This window comes from Ictalurus punctatus, chromosome 28 (genome assembly GCF_001660625.3).
Source record: "Ictalurus punctatus breed USDA103 chromosome 28, Coco_2.0, whole genome shotgun sequence".
NCBI classification, from domain to species: Eukaryota; Metazoa; Chordata; class Actinopteri; order Siluriformes; family Ictaluridae; genus Ictalurus; species Ictalurus punctatus.
In genome coordinates, this window is record NC_030443.2 from 1639255 (window position 1) to 1658982 (window position 19728).

At 43.1% G+C, this 19728-nt stretch overlaps 2 protein-coding genes across 2 annotated transcripts in view; one reads left to right on the forward strand and one right to left on the reverse strand.

Moving 5' to 3' along the window:
* LOC128629369 (uncharacterized) overlaps positions 1-2988 on the reverse strand; it is a 4470-nt gene extending 1482 nt beyond the window's left edge. Inside the window, exons 1-3 of the mRNA XM_053677208.1 lie at positions 2894-2988; positions 300-487; positions 1-195 (exon numbers count right to left, since the gene is read on the reverse strand). The exon at positions 1-195 is cut by the window's left edge and continues 1482 nt beyond it. Of these exons, the coding sequence (XP_053533183.1) occupies positions 1-80 (80 nt within the window). The 5' untranslated portion in view covers positions 81-195; positions 300-487; positions 2894-2988. The remainder of the gene's footprint in view (positions 196-299; positions 488-2893) is intronic.
* The window catches only part of sptbn4a (spectrin, beta, non-erythrocytic 4a), a 21973-nt gene extending 2245 nt beyond the window's left edge, over positions 1-19728 (forward strand). The window contains exons 3-20 of the mRNA XM_047151978.2: positions 5282-5608; positions 7817-8062; positions 8421-8510; positions 8621-8899; positions 9045-9175; positions 9352-9556; positions 9683-9928; positions 10159-10293; positions 12683-12927; positions 13173-13311; positions 13433-13517; positions 14127-14314; positions 15513-16432; positions 16940-17000; positions 17211-17464; positions 17604-17774; positions 18215-18257; positions 18428-19728. Coding sequence (XP_047007934.1) covers positions 5282-5608; positions 7817-8062; positions 8421-8510; positions 8621-8899; positions 9045-9175; positions 9352-9556; positions 9683-9928; positions 10159-10293; positions 12683-12927; positions 13173-13311; positions 13433-13517; positions 14127-14314; positions 15513-16432; positions 16940-17000; positions 17211-17464; positions 17604-17774; positions 18215-18257; positions 18428-18880 — 4218 coding nt within the window. The 3' untranslated portion in view covers positions 18881-19728. The remainder of the gene's footprint in view (positions 1-5281; positions 5609-7816; positions 8063-8420; positions 8511-8620; positions 8900-9044; positions 9176-9351; positions 9557-9682; positions 9929-10158; positions 10294-12682; positions 12928-13172; positions 13312-13432; positions 13518-14126; positions 14315-15512; positions 16433-16939; positions 17001-17210; positions 17465-17603; positions 17775-18214; positions 18258-18427) is intronic.

The window sequence follows — 19728 nt, forward strand, 5'->3', positions numbered from 1 at the left end:
TTCTGGAGACAGTGATGTAGGTGAGACAGGTGAGTTCTGGAGAGAGTGATATAGGTGAGACAGGTGAGCTCTGGAGACATTGATGTAGGTGAGACCGGTGAGTTCTGGAGACAGTGATGTAGGTGAGACAGCTACATGTTCTCTGTATTCCAGGTTAATATTGTGTCTCGTCCTGGTTCTCTGTCTTGCTGCTTCCTTTAAACGGAGAACGTTTCTGTAATTACTGTGTGCACCGACGTGTAACATGATTTTAATGACTGAAACTTCGCACCTCCACCCAACTGACTCTCTGTGCTTACTGTGTCGTGTGGCCTTCTGCTGGATCTCTTTAAAAACACTAAGGCTCAGAGCCTTCAGGTTACGCGTGTTCCGTCACAGTGAGACACCACGAGCTGATAATTCATCTGATATTCATTGCAGCTGGTTATAAATGTCACTCTTGTGTGTTCTCCAGCACAGCTGCATGCGTGTTTCGCCTTCAGGGTGTCTGTCCAGGGTCAAGTAATAGAGTATATCTTAGTATTTTTGGGTTTGTACACTTTAGCTTTTTATCCTAAACTGTGAAAGATGTTAAAACCACGGGTTCTCCTCGCCATCAAAATGGCTCACTAGAGCTAGAACCCCACTGAGCATTTTAACGGTAGTTGTCTAGTCTAGAATCACAGTCGGCTTCTATTACACTGAGTTTTCTAATAGCAGTTGTGTGTTACAGTAATTGTCTGTTCCATTCTAGAACCACACTGTGCGTTCTAGCAATAATTGTCTATAACATTCTAGAACCACAGTTAGCATTGTAATAGTAGCTGTTGATTTTAGAACCACAGTGGGCATCCTATTACACTGAGCATTCTAACCATAGCTGTCTGTTACATTCTAGAACCACATGAAGCATTCCAACAGTATTTGTTCATTACATTACAGAGCATGCTAACATTCTAACATTAGTGATGCAGTATATTACATTCTAGAACCACACTCAGCATTCTAACAGTATTTGTTGCATTACGAAGCGTTATAGCATTCTTATAGTTGTCTATTTTACATTTTCAAACCACAGTGTGTATTCTAACAATGGTTTTTGTCTAATACATTCTAGAACCACAGTGCGCATTCTGCCAGTTCTTGTCTATTACGTTCTAGAAACACATTGCGCATTCTAACAGTAGTTGTCTATTATATTCTAGAACCACAGTGTGCATTCTAATAATAATGATCTATTACGTTCTAGAACCACAGTGTGCATTCTAACAGTAGCCGTCTATTACATTCTAGAACCACCTAAGGTATTCCAACAGCTCTTGTTCATTACATTACTGAGCATTCTAAAATTCTAACAATAGTGATATGTTACATTCTAGAACCACACTCTGTGTTCTAACAGTATTTGTTGCATTACTGTGCATTCTAAAATACTAATAATAGTTATCTATTTGACATTCTTGATCCACAGTGTGCATTCTAACAGTGGTGGTTTATGATTAACCATAGTGTGGGTTCTAGGATTCTAACAATAATTGTCTACCAGTTTTAGATCTACAGTGTGTATTCTAACAGTAGTTGTCTATTACATTCTAGAACCACAGTGTGAATCCTAACAATAAATGTCTACTATTTACTAGAACCACAGTGTGCATTCTAACAGTAGTTGTCTGTTACATTCTAGAACCACAGTGTTCATTTTAACAATGGTTGTTTATGGTTAACATAGTGTGGGTTCTAGGATTCTAACAATAATTGTCTACATTTTAGAACCACAGTGAACATTCTAACAGTGGTTGTTTATTACATTCTAGAACCATAGTGTGCGTTCTAACAGTGGTTGTTTGTTACATTCTAGAACCATAGTGTGCGCTCTAACAGTGGTTGTTTATTACATTCTAGAACCATAGTGTGCGTTCTAACAGTGGTTGTTTGTTACATTCTAGAACCATAGTGTGCGCTCTAACAGTGGTTGTTTATTACATTCTAGAAACATAGTGTGCGTTCTAACAGTGGTTGTTTATTACATTCTAGAACCATAGTGTGCGTTCTAACAGTGGTTGTTTATTACATTCTAGAACCATAGTGTGCATTCTAACAGTGGTTGTTTGTTACATTCTAGAACCATAGTGTGCGCTCTAACAGTGGTTGTTTGTTACATTCTAGAACCATAGTGTGTTCTAACAGTGGTTGTTTATTACATTCTAGAACCATAGTGTGTTCTAACAGTGGTTGTTTATTACATTCTAGAACCATAGTGTGCGTTCTAACAGTGGTTGTTTATTACATTCTAGAACCATAGTGTGCATTCTAACAGTGGTTGTTTGTTACATTCTAGAACCATAGTGTGTTCTAACAGTGGTTATTACATTATAGAACCATACTGTGCATTCTAACAGTGGTTGTTTATTGCATTCTAGAACCATAGTGTGTGTTCTAACAGTAGTTGTCTGCTACATTCTAGAACCATAGTGTGTGTTCTAACAGTAGTTGTCTGCTACATTCTAGAACCTTATGCGTGCGTTCTAACAGTGGTTGTTTATTACATTGTAGAACCATTGTGTGCGTTCTAACAGTAGTTGTCTGCTACATTCTAGAACCATAGTGTGCATGTTAAGAGCAGTTGTCTGTTACATTCTAGAACCTCAGTGAGTGTTTTTATTCCGAACGCGTACTGCTTTGTTCTGTTCAGTTGTGTAGTGTTCTGTGTTTAGAACTCGGTCTCACACATTGTAATCAGCTGATTTAAGATGGCAGCTACTTGAGGCTGACTGTAATCACTCTCCAGTTCTCTTGCGCTCTATCTCTCTCTCTCTCTCTCTCGCGCTCTCTCACTCACTCACACACACTCACTCACCCACACACGCACACACACACACTTGCAGAGAGAAAGGTGGGTTAATGAGGCTGTTACCTGAGAAACAGCAGAAGCGATGATTCGGCATCCCGCCGCCATTGGAGAACTCCGTGTCCTTTTGGAACCGTTCCCGCCCCTTCCCCCCACCAGGAGCTGTGCTAAGCACCGCCTCCTCATGACGGAAAAGCCAGTGGACCAATCACAGGGCGCGATGTGGCTGTCCTCACACCTGACCTTGCCTTATGGGTTCAGCAGCATGCTCAAAAGCGAGGGGAAACAAAATTAGACTGATGATGCGTGCACACATACACACACACACACTTACACGTACACACACACACACACACACACACACACACACTGTGTCTCACATACAGAAGCATGAGCATCACTTCACTCACACAATCACATGACTGGATTACAACATGGAATCTAGTTCATGTGTCACGTGTTTGTGTGTTAATGATGTAATGCTTTTGAGTAATATGTCCTACCAATGATCTGGAAACGTGTGTGTGTGTGTGTGTGTGTGTGTGTGTGGAGTGCGGCCTTGCAGCTCCTGGTCAAATCTTTTTTTTTTTCATTCTGTCTCATTTCGATCCTCCATCTTTTCTCTCATCCATCAGTCTTCTCTCCTCTCTTTTTGCCTCTATTCTATTTCTCTCCCAACCATCCCCCTCTCTCTCTCACTGTGTGTGTGTGTGTGTGTGTGTGTGTGTGTGTGTGTGTGTGTGTGTGTGTGTGTTTGCAGTCTCTGCAGTATGTGGGGGAGCAGGCAGCAGTTAGAAGGCAGAAAGCTTGTGCCAAAGGGAGAAATGCAGCACTGCGTTATGAAAAACACACACAGACACGCATGTACACACACACACACACACACACACACAAACCTTTTCTATATCATTTTCTTTATTCATGTACATACACAGATTCTCTCACAACTCTCTTTATAAGAGATGGTCCTCTGTCTGTCTGTCTGTCTGTCTCTCTCTCTCTCTCACTCATGCACAAATTTGGCCGAGATGCTTCTCCAATGGGGCGAGTGATAAATTCTAGAGCTAGACAGAGAGAAAGACAGAGCGAGAGAGAGAGAGATGTAGAAAAATAGATGGAGAAAGACAGAGAGAGAGAGTTAGATGGAGAGACAGTGAGGGAGAGGAGGAAAGAGAGAGAGAGAGACAGTGAGTGAGAGATGGAGAGGAAGAGAGAGATGGAGAGACGGTGAGAGAGTGGAGGAGAAAGAGAGAGAGACAGTGAGGGAGAGGAGGAAAGAGAGAGAGACAGTGAGCAAGAGATGGAGAGGTAGAGAGACAGACCATGAGAGAGAGATGGAGAGACATAGAGAGAGAGACAGAGAACGAGAGAGGGATGGAGAGACAGTGAGAGAGAGAAAAACCGTGAGAGAGAGATGGAGAGACAGAGAGCGAGACCATGAGAGAGACAGAGAGTGAGAGATAGCTGGAGAGAGAGAGATGGAGAGAGAGACCGTGCCAGAAAGACAGTGAGAGATAGATGGAGAGATGGAGAGAGAGACAGACAGTGAGAGGGAGCTGGAGAGACAAAGAGAGACGGACAGTGAGAGAGAGATGGAGAGACAGACAGAGAGAGAGAGACAGTGAGATATAGATGGAGAGACAGAGAGAGACAGACAATGAGAGGGAGAGACAGACAGTGAGAGAGAGATGGAGAGACAGAGAGACAGACAGTGAGAGAGAGATGGAGAGACAGAGAGAGACAGACAGTGAGAGAGAGATGGAGAGACAGAGAGAGACAGACAGTGAGAGAGAGATGGAGAGACAGAGAGACAGACAGTGAGAGAGAGATGGAGAGACAGAGAGAGACAGACAGTGAGAGAGAGATGGAGAGACAGAGAGACAGACAGTGAGAGAGACATGGAGAGACAGAGAGAGACAGACAGTGAGAGAGAGATGGAGAGACAGAGATTGTCTTTATTTAAGTGTTCAGTGTGTCAATATGTTTGGGGGCTCAATGAGAAGGATTCTGTGTTATCCAACTGTGTGTATATATATATATATATGTGTATGTGTGTATGTGTGTGTGAGTGTGTGTGTGTGTGTGTGTGTGTGTGTGTGTGTGTGTGTGTGTGTCCTATTTTAGGTATCTGGAAATGAGCCATGACTCTATAGAGACGGACACTCTACTTTGATCTCGTTCCATTTTGATCATTTTTACACACACACACACACACACACACACACACACTAGCGAAGTAGGATGGCAATCAACAAATATTACTCTAATTACTATAAATGTACTCTATATACTGATAATATATTGTTGCCCGTCAGTAAAATGTATTGGCACCTTTCTGTATTGTCTCTCAATGGAAAGAAAACAATACTGACCACAAATTATTTTGGGTGGTGATTTACTCTCAGTACAGCACTGATACTGTGTGTGTGTGTGTGTGTGTGTGTGTATCTGTAGGAGGGCAAGGAGCTGATCGAGGAGCAGCCTGAGCTTGGGCCTGTGGTGCACCAGAAGCTGAAGGAGATGAGGGAATGCTGGACACATCTGGAGAGCACCACCAAGGCCAAAGCTCGTCAGCTGTTCGAGACACAGAACCACAGAACCACAGATGTTCCACCGCACAGCCTTTCGGATCTGGACCAGCACCTCAGCATGCTCCAGGACGAGCCACCACATTCGTCACACTCCTCACACGCAGCATACTCCACACACACCAGCCCCTCGGCCAGCGCCTCCATCCTGAGCCCTCGGACCACATTTAGCCAGCAACTGCAAAGGATAAAGGTGTGAATCACATGAGCAAACATTCATTCACACACACACACACACACACTCACACACAGAAATGTACACTACGGTAGTATTATGTACACTATGCTACACCATATAATACCATCTACACTATGTATACTATACTGTACTATACTATACCATACTATACCATACCATACTATACCATACTATACTACACCACACTATACCATAGTATACTATACCATACCATAGTATACTATACTATACCATACTATACTATACCATACTATACTACACCACACTATACCATACCATACTATACCAAACCATACTATACTATACCATACTATACTACACCACACTATACCATAGTATACTATACCATACTATACCATACCATACTATACCATACTATACTACACCACACTATACCATAGTATACTATACTATACCATACCATACTATACTACACCACACTATACCATAGTATACTATACCATACTATACTACACCACACTATACCATACCATACTATACCAAACCATACTATACTATACCATACCATACTATACCATACTATACTACACCACACTATACCATAGTATACTATACTATACCATACTATACTATACCATACTATACTACACCACACTATACCATAGTATACTATACTATACCACACTATACTACACCATACTATACCATAGTATACTATACTATACCATACCATACTATACTACACCACACTATACCATAGCATACTATACCATACCATACTATACCATACTATACTACACCACACTATACCATAGTATACTATACTATACCATACTATACTATACCATACTATACTACACCACACTATACCATAGTATACTATACCATACCATACTATACCATACTATACTATACTATACCATACTATACTACACCACACTATACCATAGTATACTATACTATACCATTCTATACTATACCATACTATACTACACCACACTATACCATAGTATACTATACCATACCATAGTATACTATACCATACTATACTACACCACACTATACCATACCATACTATACTATACCATACTATACTATACCATACTATACTACACCATACTATACCTTAGTATACTATACCAAACCATACTATACTACACCATTCCATACCATACCATACCATACTATACTATACTATACCATACTATACTACACCACACTATACCATAGTATACTATACTATACCATTCTATACTATACCATACTATACTACACCACACTATACCATAGTATACTATACTATACCATACTATACTATACCATACTATACTACACCACACTATACCATAGTATACTATACCATACCATAGTATACCATACCATACTATACTATACTATACCATACTATACTATACTATACTACACCACACTATACCATAGTATACTATACCATACCATACTATACCATACCACACTATACCATACCACACTATACCATAGTATACTATACCATACCACACTATACTATACTACACCACACTATACTATAGTATACTATACCATACCATACTATACCATACTATACTATACCATGTCATACCATAGCATGTAAGCTATGTACACTATACCATACTATACCGTACTATACTATACTGTACTATACAATACTATACCATACTATACTGTACTATACAATACTATACTATACCATACCATACTATAATATACGATACCATTTCATACTATACTATACCATACCAAACTATACTATACGATACCATACCATATCATACCATAGCATGTACCCTATGTACACTGTAATATGCTGTATTATTCTGTCCTATATTATACCATTCTGTACTTTACTATGCCATAACATGCCATACTATGTATATTAAGTACTATACTTTGTCATTTTATGCCATACTATACCATGTACGCTATGTACACTATACTATACCATAACATAACATACCAGGTACACTTAATACTATACTTTATTATATTACTATATAAAAATATTTACACATTTTCCCCACTTTACCCCAAATGTTGTAGATCAGCTGTAACGTTTGGTGTCTGAGGTTTTGTACTTTAGTTTTACACTGGAGTTATGAGGCTAATGTAGCTAACAATGAATGGAGCCTTGTGGGATTTAAAATAACAAACATCTGGCCACCTGCTAAACTAAAATATCTCTCTCTCTCTCTCTCTCATTCTCTGTCTGTCTGTCTCTCTCAGTCAATGGAGGCTCAGATGCAGCTCTATCCTGGTTTAATGCAGCTGAAGTCGGACATTAGCGGACAGAGTGATGTAGACGGAGCCGACATGCTCCACCATGGGCCAATGGGTATCGAGGGCCAGGGCTCGGGGGGTGTGGCTGAGACGCGAATTGTGCGTCTGATTGAGCCACTGAAAGAAAGGAGGCGGATCCTTCTGGCCTCCAAAGAAATGCACCAAGTCACTCAGGACCTGGAAGACGAGATTGTAAGCCTCTCTGTTCTACCGGGCCTTTTCATTCTCGCTCTGTCCATCTTCACTTTATCTAAAATGCCACAACCTTGCTTCTTGAATGCTTTTACTCTTACTACTACCTGCTTTCTGATTGGCTGGCTTGACCAGCTTGTATTTGATTGGCGATTTAAAATGATAGATGAGTAGCCTGATATTTCCATTTTGTCACAAACTTGGCCAGTTTGCAAGATTTACTTTTCAATAAAAAGTGGATGGGATTGTTTTAAATAAAGTGACCTAGCATTTAAAACATAACATGTCATACTGTCTCTCTCTCTCTCTCTCTCTCTCTCTCTGATATTTCTCTATTCCTCTCTGTTTCTCTTTACAGGTGTGGATTCAGGAGCGATTACCGTTGGCCTCCTCTACGGAATACGGCACCAATATGCAGAGCGTTCAGCAGCTTGTTAAAACCCACGAGGTGAGTTGCAACTGTTCCAACTCGACACTGCAGCACGTTTGTTCTGTTCTCCTGTCACACAATTTTTTTGTGTGTTTTGGCATTTGTGTGCTCTGTGATTGGTCGCGCAGGCCTTGCAGATGGAGATGCAGGCTAGAAAGGGGCGTGTCGAGGAGGTGCTGGACAGAGCCGAGGCAGTCGCCGCCCTTCGCACTCCTGAGGTGGAGATTGTCAGAGAGGGAGCAATGCACGTGAGGCAGCTGTGGGAGGTGCTACAGGTGGAGACGGAGCGTCGTACGGTGATGCTGGATGCGGTAAGCCACGCCCAGCAATACTACACCGAGGCAGCGAAGGCGGAGTCGTGGCTCAGCGGGCAAAAGCTTCATGTTCTCAATGAGGAGGACGGCAACGTAAGAACATCATCTACTGTAGAGTGACGTTACGGGAAAAACATTACATCCGTGATCCATGGAGATTTTTTGCACCTTATATGACATGTTCCACAAATGTTTACATTTGCTAATTACGTTTGTCTCTCTTTCCGTGTCTCTGCAGGATGAAGCGAGCACGCTAAGGCTGCTGAAGGAACAGTTGGCTTTAGAGCAGAAGGTGGAGACTTACGCAGAGACCGTGGGGTTCCTGTCTCAGCAGTGCCGCCGCATGTTGGAGCTGGGACACCCTGACAGGTAAACACCCAGCTAAACACCTGAACAGGTAAACAATTCTTTTAAACACCTGAAAAGGTAAACAATTCTTTTAAACACCTGAACAGGTAAACTCTTCAAAGCGTTATGTGCCATTACTGTAATGACTAACTTAGTGACACTCTAAATCAAAGCTAACCGTTGGTTCCTCTCGTTAGTGAGCAGATCACTAAGCAGCAGGCGCACATCGACCGGCTCTACGTCTCCCTGAAGGACCTGGTGGAGCAGAAGAAGACCAAGCTGGAGCAGCAGTACTGGCTCTACCAGCTGAAGAAGGAGGTGGAGGCTCTGGAGAAATGGATCTCTGAGAGAGAGGCTGTAGCCAGCTCCACTGAGCTCGGCCAGGATCTGGAGCATGTCACGGTCAGTCACACACACACACACACACACACACACACATACACATACAGTATGTCTTAATGAGCTAATCTTTGAGTTTGTTGCTCCATGACCTTGAGAGTGATTGTGTTACGATCTGGTTGTGTGCAGGCGCTGCAGGAGAGGTTCACCGAGTTTCGGGCCGAAACAAGCACCGCTGGTCAGAGGCAGATGGACTCGGTGAACAAGATGGTGAATGAGATGATCGACTGCGGCCACGCAGATGCTGCCACCATTGCCGAGTGGAAGGACGGCCTGAACGAGTCCTGGGCCGACCTGCAGGAGCTGATGGAGACCAGAGCACAGATGCTTGCCGCCTCATACCAGCTCCACAAGTTCTTCACCAACTGCCAGGAGGTTGAAACATAGTCCACTAATGCTCAAACCCAGCCACATACACACACACACACACACATACACACACTTTAACATAATTTATGTTTGAAGGAACAGTAGTACAAATCTTATGCATCGTTATGCACGTGCTCTACACACAGAGAAAATCCTTCTTTTTGTTAATACCATGTTTACTGTCTTACATTTGTGTGTGTGTGTGTGTGTGTGTGTGTGTGTGTGTGTGTGTGTAGGTGCTGGTGCAGATTGAGGGGAAGATGAGACAGTTACCGGAGGTGCGTTCGTGTCAGGTGAGCACTGCCAACCCCGGCACACTACAGAGAGTGCTACACTCCTTTGAACACTCTCTGCAGCTGCTTGTTTCACAGGTGAGAAACACACACACACACACACACACACACACACACACACACACACAATGTCAACACACAATGTCAACACACAATGTCAACACCTGACAGCAACCAGTGCTACTGATGTGTAGGAATCAGGAATCCAAATGTAACCAATGGGAATTTCCCATTCACACTCTGCTACACTCTAATACACTCTAATATACTCTAATATACTCTACTCCACTCTACTGTACTCTACTACACTCTAATACACTCTATTACACTCTAATACACTCTAATATACTCTAATATACTCTACTACACTCTAATACAATCTACTACACTCTACTACACTCTAATACACTCTACTACACTCTAATACACTCTGCTATACTCTACTACACTCTAATACACTCTAATACACTCTGCTATACTCTAATACACGCTAATACACTCTAATACACTCTATTACACTCTACTACACTCTACTACACTCTAATACACTCTATTACACTCTAATATACTCTACTCCACTCTACTACACTCTAATACACTCTATTACACTCTAATACACTCTACTATACTCTAATAAACTCTACTACACTCTAATACACTCTACTATACTCTAATACACTCTACTATACTCTACTACACTCTAATACACTCTACTATACTCTAATATACTCTACTATACTCTACTACACTCTAATACACTCTAATACACTCTAATACACTCTGCTATACTCTACTATACTCTAATACACTCTAATACACTCTAATACACTCTACTACACCCTAATACACTCTACTATACTCTAATATACTCTACTATACTCTAATACACTCTAATACAATCTACTATACTCTAATATACTCTACTATACTCTAATACACTCTAATACAATCTACTATACTCTACTACACTCTAATACACTCTACTACACTCTAATACACTCTAATATACTCTAATATACTCTACTACACTCTAATACAATCTACTACACTCTACTACACTCTAATACAATCTACTATACTCTACTACACTCTAATACACTCTGCTATACTCTACTACACTCTAATACACTCTAATACACTCTGCTATACTCTAATACACGCTAATACACTCTAATACACTCTATTACACTCTACTACACTCTACTACACTCTAATACACTCTATTACACTCTAATATACTCTACTCCACTCTACTACACTCTAATACACTCTATTACACTCTAATACACTCTACTATACTCTAATAAACTCTACTACACTCTAATACACTCTACTATACTCTAATACACTCTACTATACTCTACTACACTCTAATACACTCTACTATACTCTAATATACTCTACTATACTCTACTACACTCTAATACACTCTAATACACTCTAATACACTCTGCTATACTCTACTATACTCTAATACACTCTAATACACTCTAATACACTCTACTACACCCTAATACACTCTACTATACTCTAATATACTCTACTATACTCTAATACACTCTAATACAATCTACTATACTCTAATATACTCTACTATACTCTAATACACTCTAATACAATCTACTATACTCTACTACACTCTAATACACTCTACTACACTCTAATACACTCTAATACACTCTAATACACTCTAATACACTCTGCTATACTCTACTATACTCTAATACACTCTAATACACTCTGCTATACTCTACTATACTCTACTGTACTCTACTGTACTCTAATACACTCTGCTATACTCTACTACACTCTAATACACTCTAATATACTCTAATACTCTGTAATACACTCATACACTCTAATATACATTACTACACTCTTAGTGGTTACCACGTTCGTCTCACACCTCCAGGGTTGGGGGTTTGATTCCCACCGTGGCCCTGTGTGTGCGGAGTTTGCATGTTCTTTCCGTGCTGTGGGGGTTTCCTCCGGGTACTCCGGTTTCCTCCCCCAGTCCAAAGACATGCATGGTAGGCTGATTGGCATGGTAGAGTATGAATGGGTGTGTGATTGTGTGCCCTGCGATGGACTTGCACCCTGTCCAGAGTGTAGCCCTCCTTGTGCCCGATGCTCCCTGGGATAGGCTCCAGGTTCTCCATCACCCGGAAAAGGATAAAGCAGTATAGAAGATGGATGGATGGATGGATACTCTAATATAGTCTAATATACTCTAACAAAAAGCTCATTCACAGGGACTTGTATAGCAGATGCAATGTTTTACGCCTTACAAATCCTATCATTAATATCTCATTAACTTACTGCAGCCATAGCCACACTAGAAAATTGAGGTTCACGAAAGTTATACTAGCACTCAATTATATAACTTACTTACATTTTTTTCTCTCGAATATATTTTTCGAACATAAATGAATTCGTTATGACGATTTTGTATCTTTGACCTGATCAGGTGCGTCAGCTGCAAGAGAACGCGTCTCAGCTCCGTGCAATCTACGCTGGCGAGAAGGCTGACACCATCTTGGTCCGTGAACAGGAAGTGATGCGTGCGTGGAAGGAGCTCCTCATGGCGTGCGAGGGCAGTCGTGTGCAGGTTACCACGGTGACGGACAAAATCCAGTTCTTCGCCATGGTGCGTGAGCTCAGCATGTGGACAGACGGGATCATGGGACAAATCGGCCCGGTCGACGATCCACGGTATGAATTGTCACATTCACAAACACACACAGTGTTATCATCTTATTTTGATTTGATTACCTTTCTACAAGCATGATGTACGAAGCCTTGACTTCCATCCTTCTGTCAAGCTCTACTGATTAAATGCTTGTACATGAAGAGAGAGAGTAACAAACTCATCTAATTTGCCTTCTTCTGGTTTTGTTATGGGCTGTGTGTGCATATGTATATTTGCGTGTGTGTGTGTGTGTGTGTGTGTGTCTTAGGGATGTGTCCACTTTGGAGTGCATGATCTCCCAGCACCAAAACCTAAAGAGTAAAATGGAGAGCAAAAGCAAGAGTTTCATGCACTGTGTGGAGATGGGCAAGATGTTGCTCGCGGCACACAATCCTGCAGCTGAGGAGGTATAGAACACACACACACACACATGCGCACACACACACACGCGTGCGCAAAATACAGTGTCTTCCTTTCTCTCCATCATTCCTGTGTTGTTCTCTCTCTGTCGTTCTCTGATGCATGTAGGTAAAGGAGAAGTTGGAGTATGTGATGGCGAAGCAGAAAGATCTGAATGATAAGTGGGAGCAGCACTGGGAGAAACTCCAGCGCAGTAAGCAAATCCTCATGCTGATAACTTCATTACTGTAGCCTGGCATGGTAAATGCAGCACGAAGCCACTTTTCATAGCCATAAATCCAGTTTATATTTTACACAAGTATCGAAATAAAGCTGGGAAGAAAAAGCGTTTACTGAAAGCTAACACGGTGCTAGCACGGTGGCTTAGTGGTTACCACGTTCTCCTCACACCTCCAGGGTCCAGGGTTCGATTCCCACCGTGGCCCTGTGTGTGCGGAGTTTGCATGTTCTCCCCGTGTTGCGGGGTTTCCTCCGGGTACTCCGGTTTCCTCCCCCAGTCCAAAGACATGCATGGTAGTCTGATTGGCGTGTCTAAAGTGTCTGTAGTGTATGAATGGGTGTGTGAGTGTGTGTGTGATTGTGCCCTGCGATGGACTGGCACCCCGTCCACCCTTGTGCCCGATGCTTCCTGGATTGGCTCCAGGTTCCCCGCGACCCTGAAGAAGGAGTAAGCGGTAGAAGATGGATGAATGGATGGATGATCACATCGATGATCTGACTTTAACACGTGAAAAATAAACAGCGGTCTGTCAGCCTGAAAGGGCATTGTTCTAACGTTATTTAACGTTGTTTGCGTTTACAGTGCAGCAGCGGATGAAGTCTGCACAAGCAAGCAAGGCTGAAGGGACGTTTCACGCTACGAAGGAGTCGCTGAGCAGCGGTGGTGAGGCAGAGGGCGGGGCTGACGAGGTGGAGCAGCTGATTCGCCGACATGAAGCGTTCCGTAAGGCGGCATCTACCTGGAAGGAGCACTTCAACTCCTTACGACAGGTTGGCATGGCAACAACCGATAAAACACTGTTTACCTACTGCTGTTGTGTCAGTTTATATATCAGTCTGTCTAATTGTACATCTGCCCATCCATCCTTCTGTCTACAAGCCCATGCAACTCTCATCTGTTCTCTATCCATCCATCCATCCATCCATCCAAGTGTACATCCATTCATCTATCCCTCTACTTGTTCATCTGTCCATCTATATAACTATCAACTGTACCATCCATCCCATGACTTATCATTTACCTGTTCATATATTCATCCATCAGTCCATCCATCCATCTATCCATCCATCTTTATAACTATAGATCCAACTTCATCCACTGGCCCATCATTTACTTGTTTATATATCCATCCATCCATTAATCCATCCATCCATCCATCCATCCATGCACTCATCCAGTCATCCATTTATCTATGCCTTACTACCATCCATGCACTGACTCATCCATCCATCCATCCATTTGTTCATCCATTAATCCATTTGCCTTTCCATCCATTCATCTGTCCATCTATATAACTATCCAAAGCAATCCTCTGGCCCATCATTTACCTGTTTATATATCCATCCATCTGTATATCTTTTTGCCATTTATCCACTGACCTATCTATCCATCCATCCATCCGTTGTTTATTGGTATTCATCCTTCTACGGTCCAAAAATCCTCTACTGTCAACTATAATTTTATCTTTAAAAAACTGGAAGCAGTTTATTTAAAACACTAGTGCCGACCCTTTATTTTTGATGGGACAAGTATTCATATCCTACTGGAGATGCGATGGTACTGAATGCTGAATTGTTAAAGATACGCAGATAGAGAAGAGATTTTTCCAGATGTCAAGGAGCATTTTTTTTATGGCTTTACGGGTTTTGTGCTCAAGGTTACAGCAGCCATGTCAGTTGGTTTACTTCCTGGTGGTGATTTGACTCACTGCCAATAGAAGTAACGGCATCAGCGAACTTAATCAGCTTGACAGATAAGACATTCAAAACACAGTGCCTGGTATAGAGTGGGTGTAGCAGGGGGTAGAGGATGCAACCTTTTGGGACACCGATGCTGACTAATTATCTATATGATCTATCTGTTAATACCATCAAATTCATTTGCATTATATTATTTATCTTTATGTCTATCCATTCTTTCAATCATTTATCTTTAATGTATCCTGTATAACAACGCGTCCCTTTCTAGGCAGAGAAATTGAAAGAAGAGCAAAGCAAGCAGTCCACCACCTCGTCTCTCCTCAACAGACAAATGTTTCCTTTGTCCTGCCTCGTGCCCAGCTCTTCCTCGTCCTCTTCTTCCTCGTCTCTTTTCCGGAGCCCTCTGCAGGACATGCTCCTCGAGCCCAAATCTGGTCCAGACCTTACACATACCCCACACGCTTTTGCCCAGAGGCTCGGATCTGCACTGAATCCCTACGCTCCCATCATGAATGGCTCCCCCTACCATAGGCTCAACCAACAAGTCGGGGCGTTGGGCACAAACAGCTCCAGTCAAACCGGGTTAAACCAACAGGGTGTTTTTGGGGTGGACAGCTCGAGTTACACTGGCCTAAACCAGGTCGGCATGTTGGGTTCAGACAGCTCCAGCTACACTGGATTAAACCAATCTGGTGTCACAGGGGCCAATGGCCTGAACCCCCTCAGCGCTATGGGTATGACTGAACCCAAAACCGCATTCGCCTGGCAGCAGCTCAAAGCTGACTTCCAGCCCAGGATCAATCACATGCACAAGGCTGTAGGTCCTCTGCTAGAGGCCCACGCCAGGCACCTGGTCCCAACAGGAGTGCCAGTGGGCACCGAGGCATCCCTGGAGTTGCTCCACGGACGGCTGCAGAGGGACCCTCGCGGCAGCCGCTCAGACCCGCAGATGGACCACCTGCGCAGGGAGAGGGAGTACCGGCTCGGGCGCCACACCTCCAGTGAGCAGGAGATCCAGGCGCGGCTCAACGAGCTGCCCATGATTGTGCGCCAGGAGAGGCACCAGCGGCGCAGACTAGAGCGTCAATCGTCCAGCGAGCATGAGGGCAGTGGCAGGCAGAGACTTCCGAAACAGGACTCCAGCGACAAGGAGTCGGGGAAAGAAGGGTCAGACAAGAAGCAGACAGGGTAAGGCGAGATTACGTGTGCTTGCCCACATCTTTTATTACATTGCTGTTTATAACAAAGTGTGTGTAATCATTTGCATGACTGTAACTGTAAATTTGTGATGCATGCAAGAACAAAGGACTACTCTTAGTAAATTTTCTTGACACATAATAAAATGAACAGGCATGTGCGTGGATTTAAAAAGTGAATCCATAGAGCGACGCTGTCACCCGTCTATCTCATCAGGTCAAGTGTTTTTTGACTCAGAATGGTCCAACCAAATCTAGGGGGCCAATACTTTTTTCCTTAAAAAAAAAAGAACAAACAGAAAATAGGCTGAAAATGTATACTACACTAAGATTTGCATCACAGTTATGTTATACCGTACGTAGTGAGCACATGTAGTGAGTAGAAAGCCAGGTGGAATTCAGATGAAGGTTTTTACATGGATTCTGATTGGCTCGAGAGTGTATTAAGAGATGCAGGGATGTCGACTCATACATTTGTGTCTCTTTCTTGCTGTTGTAGGGAAAAACGCTCCACCATGGCGGAGATTGTTGAACAGGTGCAGGAGAGAGAAGCATGCCAAGTGAGTATCGATGCTTCATTCACGATCACACAAGCAAAACCCAATACACACTGCGTTCTTTCCTCTAACACACCAGATTCCAACACTGTTCGGTGGGAAAACACTCACCTACACCTCAGCCTCTAGAAAACAAACCACAGCTGTTCTCACTACGAACCTGCGAACCCAACTCACTTTTATTCCTTCTTTTATTAAATCTCCGTCTCTTAGGCGAGGGGAGAGGTGTATCGTCCTTCCAGCAGTCTCTCCGCCCCTGTCTCCCGTCTTGACCGGCCTCGTGCTCGTGATCGACCGAAACCACGCCGACGGCCGCGTCCCAAAGAACCCGAGGAGACGCGGCGGTCACGGTCAGCACCGGCTCAGAGTGCGCCAAGCACGCCACAGCCACCCACGCATACCGTTCACCAGGAGGGCTTCCTGTACCGCAAACACGAAGAGGAGGGCAAGGAAAAGAGCCCCAACAGGTGCCCCTAACATGCTAACAAGTCGATTAGCCCGCTTTTTGTTTGAGTGGTAAAATGGATACCCACGGGGAGTGAAATCTTCATTGTTTTGGACGCGTGTCACTTGTCTAACGTCTAGTGCGTTCGTCTCCATTTGCAGCAAGTCGTGGGTGAACTTGTACTGCGTGCTCAACAAAGGCGAGATCGGATTCTACAAGGACGCCAGGAACACGACGACCCCGTACAACGACGAGCCGCTCCTCAACCTAGCCATCTGTACCTTCGACACCACCAACGGCTACAAAAAGAAGAAGAACGTCTTCATCCTGAGGTAAGACTCGCGCAACACGCGTTTATGTTTGAGTGACACATCGAGCCTGGCATAAATCAAAATAAAGTTATGCAATTCAATTTGATGTGGGACATTATATATTAATATTACACATTAGAAAAACAAAATAATCAATAGCATATATATATATATATATATATATATATATATATATATATATATATATATATATATATATATATATATATATATATGAATTCCTCACTAATAAACTGATGAGTTAAATCAGGTTAAATGAGGTGCTGTGATGCTTTGTAGAGCGAGACAACTGAGCTGCGCAGTGCTAAGGTTCTCCAGGGTTATCCAATCAGCTTTGAGTGTCATGAAAAAGCCAATATTACAGCCAGAAACGCTGAATGTGTCTTTAACTGATGATCGAGTCGCTGACATGAGTTGCGTGTTGTTTTGACCCACTGCAGGAGTGAAACCGATGGGGACTATATCTTCCTGGCCAAAGACGAGGTGAGATTAATGATGCTCCATCACAGGAAAAGCTAGATGTAGTACAAATTCTTTAAAAAAAAAAAAGGTTCCTGAAAACAAAAGACCTTCATTTTGCTCGTCTTGTTTCTCAGGAAACTTCTACCTTTATTACTGACAGTGTGTGTGTGTGTGTGTGTGTGTGTGTGCAGGAGGACCTGAAGCGTTGGGTGAACAGCATAAACGCCAGCCTGAGCGAAATCGAGGAGATCGCCAAGTGGGAGAAACCCACCACCTCCTCCACCGACCCTGACAAATCAGAACGCAAGGAGCGCTCCGAGGGGGCGGAGCCATCGGAGAAGTCGGAGCGCTCGGATCAGTCGGACAAGCGAGAGGGGGAGAAGAGCTCTGAAAGCTCCGAAAAGAGGGACACGTTGGAGAGAGTGAGGGTGGAGCGACGAGGGAGGGAGAGAGGAGACAGAGGAGACAGAGAGAGAGAGAGGGAGAGGGACAGAGGAGAAAGAGGTGAGAGAGGAGACAGAGAGAGAGAGAGGGAGAGAGAGAGAGGAGAAAGAGGAGAGAGAGGAGAAAGAGAGAGGGAGAGGGAGAGGGAGAGGGGAGACCGGAGTTCCAGGGGTTCGAGCACCTCTGGGAAAAGTAAATGATCCACTCAGCTCATCAATCCATCCATCCATCTTTCCATAGACCCACCGAGAGTGGAGGAGAAGAGAAGAACGAGCTCTTTTACTTCTCCGACAGTCCGATGACACGCTGGTGAGGTTTTCCTGTGAACACAGCATCCAAAGAAAGCGTCTGCAAAAAAAAAAAAGCAAAAGCATAGTAATTAATCTCGTCCTAAAACGAGTAAACAAGGTAAAAACGTCCCCTAGATAACTGAAAAGCCTTTTTAAACGAAAGCAATATGATATATGCAGTAGATGATTTAATACCCCCCCACCCCCCGTTTGTGGGTGTGTGTGTGTGTGTGTGTGTGTGTGTGTGTGTGTGTGTGTGTGTGTGTGTGTGTGTGTGTGTGTATTTGTGTGTGTGTATAAGCAGGAGACAGTGAGGAAACGGTTTCCTACGGGAAACGTGAAGACACTCAGGACTAGAAATGAAAAGAGCGGCATGCGGACACGCACTCCCACGTGGAACCACACACACTTGACACGCTCCACTGATTAGGCTGACATCGTAACCCTGCTTCAGTAGCGAATCATGTTAAAGAAAACAGTCATTCGTCTTTAGTAAGAACTTCTAGAGGTAATCGATGAAATATACACAGTTGTACACACTCACTCCAAACAAAAAATAAGGATATGTTCAGTGTCTGAAGTTTGCTTCTTCGGTTTTGTACCAGAGCTACGAGGCTAACACGGGTAACAAGTCAACAAAGCGCTTAGCCACTAGTTTAGAGTAGATCACCAGCAGATCGTCTAAATCCACGGTACTCAAATCACCAAACACCAAATATTGGGGTTTGGTAACCAAGTTTGATCTAGTACATCCTGTT